The 15412-nt window shown below is 38.2% G+C and overlaps 1 protein-coding gene across 2 annotated transcripts in view; it reads right to left on the bottom strand.

Moving 5' to 3' along the window:
- Positions 1 to 15412, bottom strand: part of PDCD6IP (programmed cell death 6 interacting protein) — a 69372-nt gene that overhangs the window by 6446 nt on the left and 47514 nt on the right. For both annotated transcript variants that reach the window (XM_055558202.1, XM_055558203.1), the window contains exons 10-15: positions 14495 to 14672; positions 8705 to 8816; positions 7449 to 7618; positions 3037 to 3285; positions 2537 to 2671; positions 1322 to 1416 (exon numbers count right to left, since the gene is read on the bottom strand). In XM_055558202.1, coding sequence (XP_055414177.1) covers positions 1322 to 1416; positions 2537 to 2671; positions 3037 to 3285; positions 7449 to 7618; positions 8705 to 8816; positions 14495 to 14672 — 939 coding nt within the window. The remainder of the gene's footprint in view (positions 1 to 1321; positions 1417 to 2536; positions 2672 to 3036; positions 3286 to 7448; positions 7619 to 8704; positions 8817 to 14494; positions 14673 to 15412) is intronic.

Raw genomic sequence — 15412 nt, 5'->3', positions numbered from 1 at the left:
AGCATGCGGTGCTGCCAGCATAAGTTTTTTTCACCTTTTTATAAACGGAGCTGATCTGTCTGCCAGACTGCCTTAATGGGATTCTGCCATTTTCTTTTTTATTTATTTTTTTTTTTTTTCATTTTCTTTTTTAAAGAATATTTATTTGGCCAGACCATGTGCATGTGAGATCTTAGATCCCCAACCAGGGATCAAACCCATTCCCCCTGTGTTGGGAGCACAGTCTTGACCACTGGGCCATCAGGGAAGTTTTGTCATTATCTTTGAAGGCTAATAATGTATATGCCTTAATACAAATAAGTGTTAACAGTTCTTACTCGTTTTTCCTGACCAAATGATGCATACCCTTTCAACAGGACTTATTCTAAGAATATTCTTGAGTAATATCATTAAGTATTTGTTCTGTTCACTGTTTGGGATTTTCTTCTTTGAAGGGAATTCAGTTTTACATATGTTAGATCTTCTTTGCCCACCTTCTCTACTTTTAATCCTGTTCCTTGCTTTGGTTTCATTTTCTTTGATTTCTTCTTTGCTACTCTTTGTTCCTGTGTTTTCTTCACTGTCTTTTCTTGCTTTGGCTCCTTCTCATTTCATCTCACATTCGTGATGGTTTTGTTCTCTTCCAATTGTGTCTGACACTTCATATTTTATGACCTCTTGTTTTCCTACCATCTTCCTTGAGTACTGGCTTTGTTTGTGGTAATCCTTAGTGAGTCTTTCCTAACCTTTGTTTTAAATTCACAGTAACATTTTCACCTGTTCTATGACAATGTTATTCTGGTGAATGTTCATCTATCAGTTTTGTTAAATTTTGCTCTCTTTCTCATCTTAATAGGTATCAATGCTGAGTCAGCGCTCCATTACTCCACACAGAGTGAGTCCTATGTTGCTTGCCCAGTAAGGCCCCTATAGAAAGTGATTTTGCTGACATTTTCTGAGCTATAAATCCTCTCTCCCTCGCGCTGTGCCTGCAGTTTCACTTAAGGAAGCCATCTGCCCCTTGAAGGTACACTGCCGTGTTTACTGGCGCTCCCTGAGCGCTGCCACCAGGAGCTGCGCTGCCATCCCTTCTGTGACATCACTATTTTCCCTTCATCGAGTCTGTGCTCCTTTACATCCTGTTGTTCTTGAAGCATGCAGCTGGTTGCTTGTTGCTTTGTAAACCACCCACCGCAGAGGAAATGAAGGAAATTAACTCACACTGCCAACCCACCACAAGAGTATCCACATGTGATTTTTCTAAAAGAGGTAGCAAGAATATGATTTTTTTTCCTAAGAAAAATACTTCAAGAGTATAATTTGATACAGAAAATAAACTTACTTTAAGAGTTCATCCCTTTCTGTCTTCCGTGCAAACACTATATCACTGCATTTGTTCTGGAACCTGACAAGTATTTCAGTCAGCTCATTGTAAAACTACAAGCAAAGAACAAACATAAGTGATAAACCAGAACAATTTTTAATCTAAGAGGAATACAATGTAAAGCTCATTTGTCAATAACAGTTAAAGAACTAAAACCCTCTGCATGAGAGACAGTCATACCACTTAAGTCCAGTAACTTATTGTTAAATATGACCTAAAATATTTTGAAAAAAATAAATAATTGTTAGAAAGTGCTGTCACCAAAAATTCAGTGACAAGTTAAGTTTCATGATCGTGAACAAGTTCCCAATTCCTAGAGAAAAATCAACTACTTAATAAAAACAACCTATTTAAGTGGAAACATTAGATTTGCACATTCACTTCAGAAACGCAGGCATCATTTCAGAAACTTTTTGAAGATTCCCAAAAGCACTCTGGAGAGTTTTCTCAGCTTACCTATTTCAACAAAGCATTTTAAATCAAATTTAAATGGCATTTTACTATCCTCTCTCTTTGGAAGGTTTCGGCAGTATTTCTGTGCTCTCTTTAGATGGTTTTACATCATACCTACTGTATTAAAATCAAGATAACTTTATTCAGTCATCATTGTGGAGTTAAAGTACCAAAAGGAATTACGTATTTGAAAAACTTAAAAAATCACTTGCTCCCCAAAATTGGTCAAACCAAATATAAGCATTTCCCCAAAAATATTTAAAGGAAAGTCTAGAAAATACTGAAACATATTCAGTAAGCACTCTAAGACACAAGCATATCACAAATTTATCATCATCTAAACCATCAGCAGAGGCTATGAAGGTCATACCAGCCCCCTTCCCCATCACGTATCAGCTCTGACTACTACTCCTATTCCGTCATAATTCACTCAGACTGGCTGACTTTCTATCATGTAACAAAGTATTGCTGATTCTTGCTAATTCCTGCTACCTGAAATGAATGTCTACGCATACTCATTCTGCAAAGTTCCCATGAAATCCACCACCTTCTTAAGCTTTCTCCCACTTATAACAAAGCTCTCGGGGGCCAAAGTCATGAAAGCTAAGGCATTCAAGATGAAGAATGATTTGGTCCAACTGGAAATACCAATTAACTTCTCAAACTATATCCTCATGTCCACACTGGTCAGTTAGCTCTTATTTTTTTTGTGCTTCATACCTTTGTGCCCTCCTTCAAATTAGCCACAAGTTCAACAAAGTTGTCATATGCAGCAGCTAAATTCTTCAAGACCTCTTCTCTTAAATTGGCTTCATTGTTAGATTGTTTCATTTTCGAAAATTCCTGGTGTGAGACCTTGTGAAAAGGAAGATTTATGCAGTTATATATATTTATGAAATTAATATAGCTCATGACATTTTTATTGATACTTTTCCAACTATGAAAATCACCTATGATTATATTGAGTTATTATTAGATATTTATCTAATATATTCCCTTTATAAAGCACAGTACTTTATAGCTTTCCATTAGTAAAATTACCCCAAATTCAGTGGGCATGAAAATATAACCAACAGTTTACAGGTTTCTATTAATATGGAATACTTGCCAAAAACACAATCCTAAATGGATAGATTTAGTCCAGACTATCCCTCCTGTATACCGATTATCCCTTCTGTAATTTTTTAAATAAAAATCTTACTGAAGTATATAAACTTTACCTGAATATTTTTAAGAAGTTCTTCCTGTTTCTTTAGAGATTCCTGGACTTTAGTTGTGAGACCCCCATAGATTCGATCCAGTTCGGTAACAGAAATAGCTTCTTCGTTTATCACACCATCTTGAGCCAGAGCAGTCAGAAACTTGCTCGTCATGTCAAAATTCACTGATTTCAGGTCGTTCTCCAGCCTCTCTCTTTCCTTCTTTACTTCATCAAGATTTGTCAATAAGGATTTTAAGACATTCACCACCTATACAATTTTAAAAAACTTTTAGCTGAATTGCCCAAAAAACCAGAAGCCAATTACCAGAAGGGAATGATACAAAGGTTCACCAGGGTCAGGGAGAGATGATTGCTCAGAGAGCCAAGTGTAATTCAGACAGCAGGTTTACTTACATAGAGACACTGCTGTACCTTCCAGTGGATTCAGCCTGCAATGGCAGCAGCAATAATGAAAACAGATTTACTGAACATTTATCATGCGCCAGGCACTGTCCTAAACATTTCACGGATTAAACTTAATGTACTCCTTACAATATCCCAGAGTATGTATTTATTACCTCTACTCCACAGATGGAGAAACTGAGTCTCAGAAAAATTAAGTCACCTGCCTGAGGTTACACAGCTACTAAAGGAGCAGAGGTGAAACCTGAGACCTACATCTGCCTGACTCCAAACCACTCTCTAACCACGTTTATACTTCACTGCGTCCTCACCATGATGTAGAGGAAGGTGTGTTTTGTCAAGAGATACCCTATTTTGCCAACATAGACTGAGAGAGGGAGACATTGAGATAAAAGTAGAGATAATGATACATGGAGACAGCACTCAAGAGAGAGAGAGAGAAAGCTCTAAGTCATACGCTGATTTTAAATCCTGGGAGAGAAAGAAGGGGTAGGTCCTATCTCTCTTCACATCATGAGTTCTGCCTCTCATTCAGTCCAGGCAGTCTCTGCCTAACAGCCCCATGATTCATAAATGCCTAACACCCCTATGTAGTAACAGTGTTTCAGGGTTCAAGTGTCCTTTAAGACCCTTGTGAGCTGCTCCCTTTCACTCACAGCTCTTCACACTTCACCTGGGCGACCCCAAGCCCCCATTCTGCTTGACCAAGAATGCTCAGAGCAAGAAAGTGGGCAAAGAAGGGAACCCCATCTCCACCCCTGACTCGCTTCTTACCAGCAGCAATTTCAGCTCCAGAGATCTCCTCACCTACTGCCCATGCCTAAGAAGCTCTGCCCTGCTCTGCAGTCCCTGGCCTTAGTCATTAGCTCCATGACAAGAGGGTCCAGAGCAACCTTCCCATGTGAAAACCAAAACCTGAGGAAAAGCTTCAAGTTTCTTCCACATTTCAGCCTCTGGTAACCACATCTCCTAGGCATCCTATCTTAAATGCAGAGTCTCTTAACATGTTCTAACGTGACTCACAGATGTCCAAGAAGCATCAAACCACAGACACTCTAAAAGGAAGAAGAGGACAAAGAATCACGGCTGGATGGGCACAGCAAAGTCTATTAAAGGGGCCTAGTAGAATCTGACGTTAGACAAGCAGGTCAAAGTCTTGCTTGCAAATGACTTCCAGGACATATTGTTAAATGAAAAAAGGTACAAAAGCATATACATTGTATGTCGCATTTTCAATGAGAAGGGAAATCAGAATATAAAGCTATACACACACATAACGTATTATGTACATCTGTGTGCATATGTATTTTTCACAAAAAGAAAAGCACTAAACACAGACCAGACACAATGAATACTGTTACGTACACAGAGCAGATGGGAATAAGGTGGAAGAACAGGGATGAGAGTTCTCTGCAGGAATCTTCTGAACCATGAACATTCTTCTACCCATCCAAAACACAAAATTAAATCAAAACTTCAATACAGAAACGAAGGAATCTAGCTGTCCAGCACAGTGAAACATGACGACATAGAAAAAAATACTTCAACTCTGATTATACTCCCTTAGTGAGTATCATGGGCTTAGTTACTATATAACCAAGGGCAGTTTACCTGGAAAATTCATCTGCAAAACAAGAATAATAATAGTACCTATATGTCAGGACAGTTGTAAAGACTGAAGTAAGTCCATATAAATGCTTAATGTAATTTCTAACAATTTCTAACCCTCTTGTCAGGGAGCTAATGACTAGTGCTCCGTAAGTAAGAGCCATTATTATTAACTGTTGGTTATGTCTCATGGTTTAACTCTCTACTTTGCATGCACTGTGGACTAAAGAGTCTTAAGCATATAAGCACTCAGACAAGAACAGAGGAAAAATGAGGAACAGACCAAGAATTAAAGTATCCTTTATTCTGCTGAATTTCTATAATCACGTAACACAGTTTGTGTTGGGGGATACAGTAGCATATAAATTTTAAAAAGTTTTGATAGCTTTACCTGTTGGTAAATTGATAATGGAATCTCAACCTTGACTTTAACCCTATGTGAAGGTTGCTTGGCCATTAGGAAAGTAAGAAATGTCATTTTCTTCTATATGTATATTATGCCTAACAGAAGTTCGAAAATTTTATAGAAACGAAATAAAGCTAGGGGAGAAATAGGAATATGCAGAATTAATTAAAAAAAAAAATAGTCTAGTAAACAAAGCTGAAAGTCAGGACTATCTTGAAACAGACTGTCTTATATAGTATAGAAACTAACATCCTCTCAGTACCTAAAAACAGCTGCCCAAACAGAACAAAGATAAATAACTAGATAGTTAGCCTCTTCAGAATTAAAGAAAAAAACAGCCCTACCCATTATGCTTGGACCTCTTAATAAAACATGTACTTTGTATCACGTTAATAATCAGCAATTTAAATGGCTGTTTCTCATAAAAACTCTGGCTCAAGTGTCATCAACTATGGTGACAACTATCTGAAGGAGCTTTAATACATGATGCTTGCCTTTTCTGATAAAGACACATATTGAATGAATATAGAGAGCACTGGAAATTGTTGGTTACCTCCATGCAGAAAATCTAGTTTCAATAAAATAACTTCATATTGATTGTCAAACTTTTCTTCCCCTATGTAATACCGTTCTGGATTAACAGAGCAGCTATTACAAATTTAAAAAAAAAAAAAAAAATTTTTTGCTTTTCTATAGAAAGCAGAATCAAAGAACGAAAACCATGTAAGTTCCGAGTCATGTATGTGACACTAAAAAGAAAAAAGGGGGGACATTAAAGAGAGTTCTCCTAAAATCAAAAGCCAGAACATGCTGCTGTTCTATGGGTGTGCAGTCTCTTCTTTACAAATTTAATCTTTCAACCACCTTCCTTTTCTCCTCGACGTCCTCAAAGCATCTGACTTCACAGTGGTCATTCTCTCTGGCCCCCAACCAGAGATGCAGGTTCTGTGCATATCCCTGACGCCGTTTTCCCTTCACTTCAGGGGCTGGTTTCCACTCAACCTCTGGTAGCTGCTCTGCACACACTCATTCAATATTCTCGGATCCTACTCCTGTTCACCTTTCTGCCTGTCCACTGTTCTCATAATGTGCCAGTGTCCTAAGAAGCCTCCTAGGCAAGGGGCTCCAAATGCTGGAACGTTCAGAATTCCGTCACCTAAAGCCCTCACACCTCTCAGTTCCTACCACGTGCCCCAGTTATCTCTGTGTATGTCTCCTGGTCTACGCCTGCTTGTGAATGGGAGTGCGGGCTGGCCATCGTGTGTGCCGAGCGTAGTGCCTTACACAGTGGATGCTGCCCATTAAGCCTTGGCTGAATGGATACATGAAATGCTTCTGAGCAAAGACAGATAAGAAATGACAATGATAACCTCTGAGAACTACTGTCACAGGAAATTCACCTTTTTCAAGAAGCTTTTGGCAGTATCTCTTGCCCTTTGGCTTACTTTCCTGTGTGCTTCAGGGCCCCTATCTCACCTCACAGTGATCAGTCACACCCATCCCCTTAGGGTCTCAGCCAATCACGCTCCCATGAGCCTGTAGCCAGGAGAAATACCATGCCAATGTGATCCACTTATTAATATGCACACCTTGACAACCCTCCCTTCAGAGGTAGTCCCAGAGGAATATGGTAGAAGGTGGCGTATAGAAAGATGCAAGAAACAAAGAATCTGTGGTCAGAGGAGTATCTGGCCAATCCAGTCCTTCCACCTCAAGGAAGCGCCTTTACTTCCAAGTTGCTCCCTTTTACCAAATGTGAATTAAACACTGTGAATATATACAGTACTGAGTTCACAGAGTAAGCATTCAATAAATGGACAGTAATATAACGTTCACAGTGTATATATATCATGTTGCTCTAAACACAAGCACCTCAATGTACATCATCATTTAAAAAAAAAAAGTAAGAAAAAACTGGGCAATTCACTGTATGTAATGGTTTGAACATAGTTGTCAGAGCGGCTGGCCACCCACACCAAAGCACACGTCCTCACCTCACTGCCCTGCATTGTCTTCGCCGGGTTAGCAGAAGGGATGGCAGCATTCAGCTCTGGCTCCGGCTTGCACAGAAGCACAATGGTGTCTCGGTGAGCCTGGTAACGCTCCTTCACCTGTCCATCTGCGTGCACGGCTTTATCCAAAGTGATTCTGAAGTTGTTTCCCTCTGTGGAAGAAGAAAAAAATGTTACCTGAGCACAGTAACGATTTTAACAGTGAAGTACATAAGCTGGTTGTACTTTCAATTTTGTTCTCCAATTTTACTTGTCTCCCTGTCAGCCCCAAAGCACTAGATGACAGAAACTGAGCTCCTGTCAGTCAGTCTTTGCATCTTTAGTGTTTTATAACCTTAAAACACCCTTGTGGTTACAGTCCACTAAATAAAAGCCAATTGACATTAATCTTTTTCTACAACTCATGAATATAGAAAGATAACATTCACTCCAAAAACTGTTACAACTTATTTCAAAAAAGTTCCTGTCTCAAAGGATCACTCTTTAAATCTGACTTATAAGAAAAGCAGATACATTTTTAGAAAAATCACAATAGTATTAAATACTTTTTACAGAGAAATAAAGCAAGTCTAGATATTGTTTCAGAGAAGGCGATGGCACCCCACTGCAGTACTCTTGCCTGGAGAATCCCACGGACCAAGGAGCCTGGTGGGCTGCAGTCCATGGGGTCGCTGTGAGTCAGATGCGACTGAGCGACTTCACTTCACTTTTCACTTTCATGTACTGAAGAAGGAAATGGCAACCCACTCCAGTGTTCTTGCCTGGAGAATCCCAGGGACGGGGGAGCCTAGTGGGCTGCCGTCTATGGGGTCGCACAGAGTCGGACACGACTGAAGCGACTTAGCAGCAGCAGCAGCAGATATTGTTTATCTGAACAAGCACAAAATCTTTATAATCAAAGTCTTAAAAATAATTGGCTTCAGGTTAATTTTAAAACTCATCCTTTACTACCTGGTAGTATTACTACTAAATGAAATGAAATCACAACAGCATATATTTATATATATCTCATTTATCTTTTTTTACAACATGCAGAAAGCTTGGAACAGGAAGTCAGAGTCACAGGATCATTTTAATTTTCACTTTCTTAAGAATCTGAACTTATCATGATGAACATCCTTGTTATTTTTTATTTTACATGGAACTGAAGAAAAACACCTGGATTTTCATATGGAGCCTAATTCAATCAAGCAAAATGAGAACTTACTCAAGCGAAAGTCATTTAGGGACATTTTTACCTGTTCTTAAAGGCTTATAAAGTTCATTGGATGGCGTCCTTTGCCAACGTTCCTTGAATTTTGCCCTTAAATCATTGTCAGTCGCTTCTTCTTCATCCAACAACCTTAATGACTTTTAAAAAGGAGGCAAAGCAACAGTGAACTATCATTTCTGGTGTAAAAAACTTTGAAACGTTTTTAAAATGATCATACTCAATATAGGTGAGAATTAGTGAGCTAGGACTATTCCTACTGTACTGATTAGAATATAAATTAGTACAATAATTTCCATTGCAGAAATCCAAGTCATAATATACTTAACAAAACATCTTGCAAAATTTAAGGCTAAGTTAGCCATTACCGTACTCAGTAAAATTAAGATGACTAAGAGATTATGCAGTTGGTGATAGACAGGGAGGCCTGGCGTGCTGTGATTCATGGGGTCACAAAGAGTCTGAGCGACTGAGCAACTGAACTGAAGAAATTATGTACATCCATATACCAAAACTACTTTTAAACAAGGTTTTTTTTTTAAGATTAAATAAACAGAAAGCCTTTAGAACTTTGAAGCCATAAACAAAACAAAGAGAAAACTGATTAATTCATACAAATAGAAGATTTAGATGTCAACCCAATACAACAAACTGAAAATTAACATTAAAAAAAAAGCCTTTCAAACGCAGAGCTGAGAAAACAAGGCAGCAGAGGCAGAAAGTGCTAATCCACCATTGGACTCAAGTGCTAGAGCCAATGGCACTTGTGAACACCTGACAGTGTAGAGCGGAGATCGGCGAACTTGGTGTCCAATGTTAGAGTAAATGCTTTAGGATTGGGGACTACAGTCTCACATATTCTTTTAAAAAAAAAAACAAACCCATTTCCTACAAGTGGTAAAAATCATCCTTCACTAGTGAACCATATAAAACAGGCCACAAGGTGGAGCTGGCCTACCATCCATAGTGCACCAACTACACATTCTCTAGTGGCTCAGAATGTGCATTTAACAGGAGACAAGAAACACAGGTGGGGCCGATATGAGTAGGAGATCAGATCAAAGGCACTATCTTCCCTCAAATGGGGACTTCCAAATAGATGACACTCAGTGGATGAGTATTTAAAGGAAAATTGACCAACTGAAGGGAATTTGACCATCTGAACCATGGCTCTATACAGAAAAGAAAAGAAAAATATCACCTTAAGATTCCTAACCAAAAGCCTGAATTTAGGACTGGAAATGACTTACCTGTATGACACAAACTCCTAAAATGAATTTCATAATAAAAGATTAACCACACACACACACACACACACACAAACAAAACCCTCCAAAAAAGTTTTAAAATACAGGAAACACACAAACAAAAACACTGAAATAAGAGGAAACAAACCGGTATGAGAAAAAAATCAGGAAAAAACAACAAATCACAGAACCAAACCACAAAGACTACTGACCCTGAGATAAGATAAAGAATATAAACTAAACATATTTAATATGTTTTAGAGTAAAAATATGACAGGAGAAAGAAAATGAGAAGAACTGAAAAAGAGCCAAATAAAATTTCTGGAAATTAAAGAAATTATAAAATTAGGAAGCTAATGGATAGTTAAAAAACTGCTGGGATATAACTGAAGAGAACTAGTGAACTGAAAGACCAACCAGAAGAAATCAGGCAGAAGGAAGCACAGAGCAACAGAAAACACAAGTGTTGGAAGACCCAGAAAAATACTGAGAAGATTCAACATCAGAGATGGAGAAAGACATAATAATGAGAATTGGGGAAAAGCAATATTCAAAGAAGTGAAAACTAAGAACTTTCCAGGATGGATGAAAGACACAATTTCTTAAATTCACTGAATCCAATGGAATATCAAGCAACTTAAATAAAAGAAAACCCATACCCAGACACATTATAATAAACTATAAACAAGAAAAGTAAGTATACAACTTTCATGCTGTTAAAGGGGGGGGGGAGAGAAAAAATGGAGGGAACTCAATAAAACCATAAAAAGTGAGGGTGAGGAGGAACCAAAGAAAGAAAACAGAGAAATCAAAAGAGTAAGACAACTGTTGTACAAAAATATGGTTCCAAATATATGAATAACTTAACCCTCCAGGAAGAGATGAAGATTGTCAAGCTAAAAGTAAAGGAAAAATCTTATTACCATATGCTATTTACAAAAGACACAATCACAAAAACACACAAGTTGAAAGTCACACACACAACAAGAAAATTACAGACCAGTATCCCTTACGAATATAACTGCAAAATGAGCAACAAAGTACTACCAAACCAAACCTAGCAGCTCATTAAAAGGACTCTACACCATGACAGGAGAAGGCAATGACAGTCCACTCCAGTACTCCTAGAAAATCCCATGGACGGAGGAGCCTGGTGGGCTGAAGTCCATGGGGTCACTAAGAGTCGGACACGACTGAGCGACTTCAGTTTCACTTTTCCCTTTCATGCGTTGGAAAAGGAAATGGCAACCCACTCCAGTGGGTTGGAGAATCCCAGGGACGGCGGAGCCTGGTGGGCTGCCATCTATGGGGTCGCACAGAGTCGGACACGACTGAAGCGACTTAGCAGCAGCAGCAGCACACCATGACAAAGTGGGATACCCTAGGCATGCAAGGGTGGTTCACAGTGAAGAATCAGTTAATGTAATACTCTGTATTAGCAGAATGAAGGGAGAAAATCCATGTGATTATCTTGAGATACAGAAAAAATATTTGACTAAATCCAACACCCTTTTATGATAAAAGCACTCAACAAATTAAGAACAGAAAGGAACTTCCTCAATCTGAGAACAGCCATCTATGAAAAACTTAATAGCTTAATAGTGAAAAACTGGAAGGTTTTCCCCTAAGCTGATGATCAAGACAAGTCTGTGGACTCTCACTGCTTAAACCAGGATTGAACTGGCTGGCACAATTAGAGTAAGAAATAAAGGGCATCCAAAAGTGGAAAGGAAAAACTACCTATAGTTGCAAATGGTATGACTTTTTATATGAAAAATCCTAAGCAATCCATAAAATAACTATTAGAGAGAATAAACAAATTTAGTAGAGTTTCAGAAAACAAAATCAACACACAAAATCAGCTGTATTTCTATACTCTAGCAATGAAGAATCCAAATAGGAAATTAAGATAATTCCATTATAACAGCATCAAAAAGAATAAAATAACTAAGCATCAGTTTAATCAAGGAAGTAAAATACTTGTACAGTGAAAAATATAAAACACTGATGAAATAAATTAAATGGAAAGACAGCCTCCATCCATGGACTGGAAGCCGTAATACTGTTAAAGATCAGTAATATTCCTCAAATTGATCTAAACATTCAATACAATTCTCATTAAACTCCTACTAATTTTAGGATTTTCTACATATAAGGTCAAATCAAATCATAGTAAGATACCATTTCATAGCCACAAGGATGGCTTTTTTATTTTTTAAGACAATTATAAGGGTTAGCAAGGATGTGGAGAAATTTGGAACCTTCATACACTGTTGGTAAAATGTAAAAGGGCACAGCTACTTTTGCAAACCAGTTTCACAGTTCCTCAAAAAATTAAACACAATATTACTGTACAACCCAGTAATTCCACTCCTATGTATATAACCCAAGAGAACTGAAAACAGTTGTTCAAACATAACCTGTTCACAAATAACAACATTATTCTGAATAACCAAAAAGTGGGAACATCCCAAGTATCTATTCCTGATGAATGGATAAATAAAATACTTAATGATACACCACACAATGGAATATTTAACCACAAAAAGAAATGAAGTACTGACACATGCTGTGACATGAATGAACCTTGAAAAGATGCTAAGTGAAAAAGGCAAACTTCAAAGGCATGATTCCATTATCTGCAATGTCCAGAATGAATAAATCTATACAAACAGAAATCAGATTTGTAGTTGCCAAGAGCAAGGGGAATGGGAGAAAGAGGACTGACTGTTAACTAGTACAGGCTTTCTTTTGGAGGTGATGAAAATGTTCCAGAATTAGACTGTGTTGGTGCTCATACAATATTGTGAATGTACTAAAAACAACTGGATCATAAAAGAGATCAAAATGGTGAAATTTTATGTTATGTGAATTTTACCTCAAAAAGAAAAAAAGACACATGTAAGATAAATGTAGGTGATTTATGAAAAGAACCAATTAAATATCCTTATTCTGGAAATGAAAAACATGGGGGGAAAATGCATAGAGCGGCTGAAGAACACAAAAGGCAGAGCTAAACAGGCAATCAATGAGCTGGGAGGCCAGTCTCAGACCGTTGCCCACATAGAGAAAAAGTAATAGAAATGTTAAGAGATGTGAAGAACTGACTCAGAAGCACTGCCATCAATCTAACAGGAATTCATTAGGAGAGAATGGAGAAAAAAGAATAACTGAAGAAATAGAACCCATGAATCTAAGATGGAAAGGATCCAACAGATTCCAAGCAAGATAAATTTATCATTTAAAAAATAAATTAGTGGACACTTCAAATTATCTGAAAACCAAGACTCGAATTAAATTTGCTACCAGAGACATAAACACTCAAAAACAGTATCAGCTTCACAACTTAATAACTTACTTAAAATGAAACTACAGGTACAACCAAGAGAATGAGTCTAACTCATCAGGCTGTTAGGAAGATAAAATAAAAATACCTCATAAGAGAGGCAGACAACAGACATACCATACACACTAATAAAGCCAGTTATTCCTTAATTATGAGATGAGATTTTTCCACATTAATATTTGTTTTATTTTAGTTAAGCCCTTAAGTAACCCTGCGGAGAAGGCAATGGCACCCCGCTCCAGTACTCTTGCCTGGAAAATCCCATGGACGGAAGAGCCTGGTGGGCGACAGTCCCTGGGGTCCCAAAGAGTCAGACATGACTGAGCAACTTCACTTTCACTTTTCACTTTCATGCATTGGAGAAGGAAATGGCAACCCACTCCAGTGTTCTTGCCTGGAGAATCCCAGAGATGGGGGAGCCTGGTGGGCTGCCATCTGTGGGGTCGCACAGAGTCGGACACGACTGAAGTGACTTAGCAGCAGCAGCAGTAAGTAACCCTGAAAGGTATATATTCTCCTTCCCAAGGTTCACACTGTCATAGTATATAAGTACTCTGTCTTTGCCCCAAAATATTTGGAAACAGTGATTGAAACATCATGGATTAAAGCATTGATAACAGAAGTCACCTAAGAGAGACATGACTCCTAAACTGTCAAAAACCAAAATAACCAGTATGAACACATTTATAGCTAAAGAAACAAATGTATCAGTTAGTAGAAAGAGGCGAAAGCACCTTAAAAGCAGAATAACACTGGCAAATAGTTGACTTTAGCCAACAAACGTTAGTGCTACATTCCTCATGATAAAATGCCCTTGCCATTTGAAGATGAGCATGGTGGGCTTGGAAAACATATGATGGCCTAACTTCCTTAGTCTGATTCCTTGTTCGCCACAGACTGAATGTTTCACAGGAAAAAAAAGTCCTTAATAATGAAAAAGTCTGAACAGTGTGTGTGATGGTGATTTCCCACAGTATACTAGTTTCACACAATGGTCATAATGCACACTTATATACCCTTAAGACATATGAACCCATTCTCACTCAGAATTCCTCTTAAACTGAAGGGCAGACTATGGGCCACAATAAATTAACCTGAATGATGAGTGCTACGCTGTGAAACCACAGGAAGCAGCAGGAAGAAGCCTCCTGTCCCAATCCCTGCTGGACACCAAGGGGCCAAAGAGTATTTTATTTACCTGAAAAGCAAACCTCTTAAAACATACCTCATCGAGGATTTCTCTATTTCTTTGAAGAAGTTCGGGTAGCTCTTTGAACAACTGATCAACGGTCTGGATGCCTCCCTGTTCAATCACAGATGTGGACTTGGTCAATATAGACTGAGGTACGGTATCTCCAGATATATCTTCAATTGCTGCTGGTAGATTAAGGGAAGCTAACACCCTGAAAAAATGAGATACTATGTCATCTAAAGGTCTAATCCTTCTTTCAAACACTAGCAGCGGAGTTCTCACTCCAAAAATGTGGATAAGCCCTGTAAATGGAAACATAAAGCAAAGACAAAGGAAAAACAGAAAATCAGGAATTGAGAAAATTAAATAAAACATTAGAGAATTAAGTTAGATTCACAGTTCAGAACTGAGAGCCAAAATGTTTAAAAGTTACATTAAAATATACTAGATACCTTTGGCTCACTGGTTAAACTTTACTTCTTTTACTCTAAGTAATTAAAAGTCAAAAATTCTATTTTAAAAATGCGATCTTTTATCACACTCTTGATTCTTATACTGTCAGTGATAAAAGAAATAATACACTAAATAGTTAATAATTTCACATCAGTTCAGTCGCTCAGTTGTGTCCCACTCTTTGTGACACCATGGATTGCAGCACGTCAGGCCTCCCTGTCCATCACCAACTTGCATAGCTTACTCAAACTCACGTACATCAAGTCGGTGATGCCATCCAGCCATCTCATCCTCTGTTGTCTCTTCCTCCTGCCTTCAATCTTTGCCAGCATCAGGGTCTTTTCCATTGAGTCAGTTCTTCACATCAGGTGGCCAAAGTTTTGGAGTTTCAGCTTCAACATCAGTCCTTCCAATGAATATTCAGGACTAATTTCCTTTAGGATGGACTGGCTGGATCTCCTAGCAGTCCAAGGGATTCTCTTAAAAGTCTTCTCCAAC

The sequence above is a fragment of the Bubalus kerabau genome, chromosome 20 (genome assembly GCF_029407905.1).
Source record: "Bubalus kerabau isolate K-KA32 ecotype Philippines breed swamp buffalo chromosome 20, PCC_UOA_SB_1v2, whole genome shotgun sequence".
Classification (NCBI taxonomy): Eukaryota; Metazoa; Chordata; class Mammalia; order Artiodactyla; family Bovidae; genus Bubalus; species Bubalus kerabau.
Note: the sequence above shows the minus strand (reverse complement) of the source record. Positions and strands in the feature narration are given on the sequence as shown.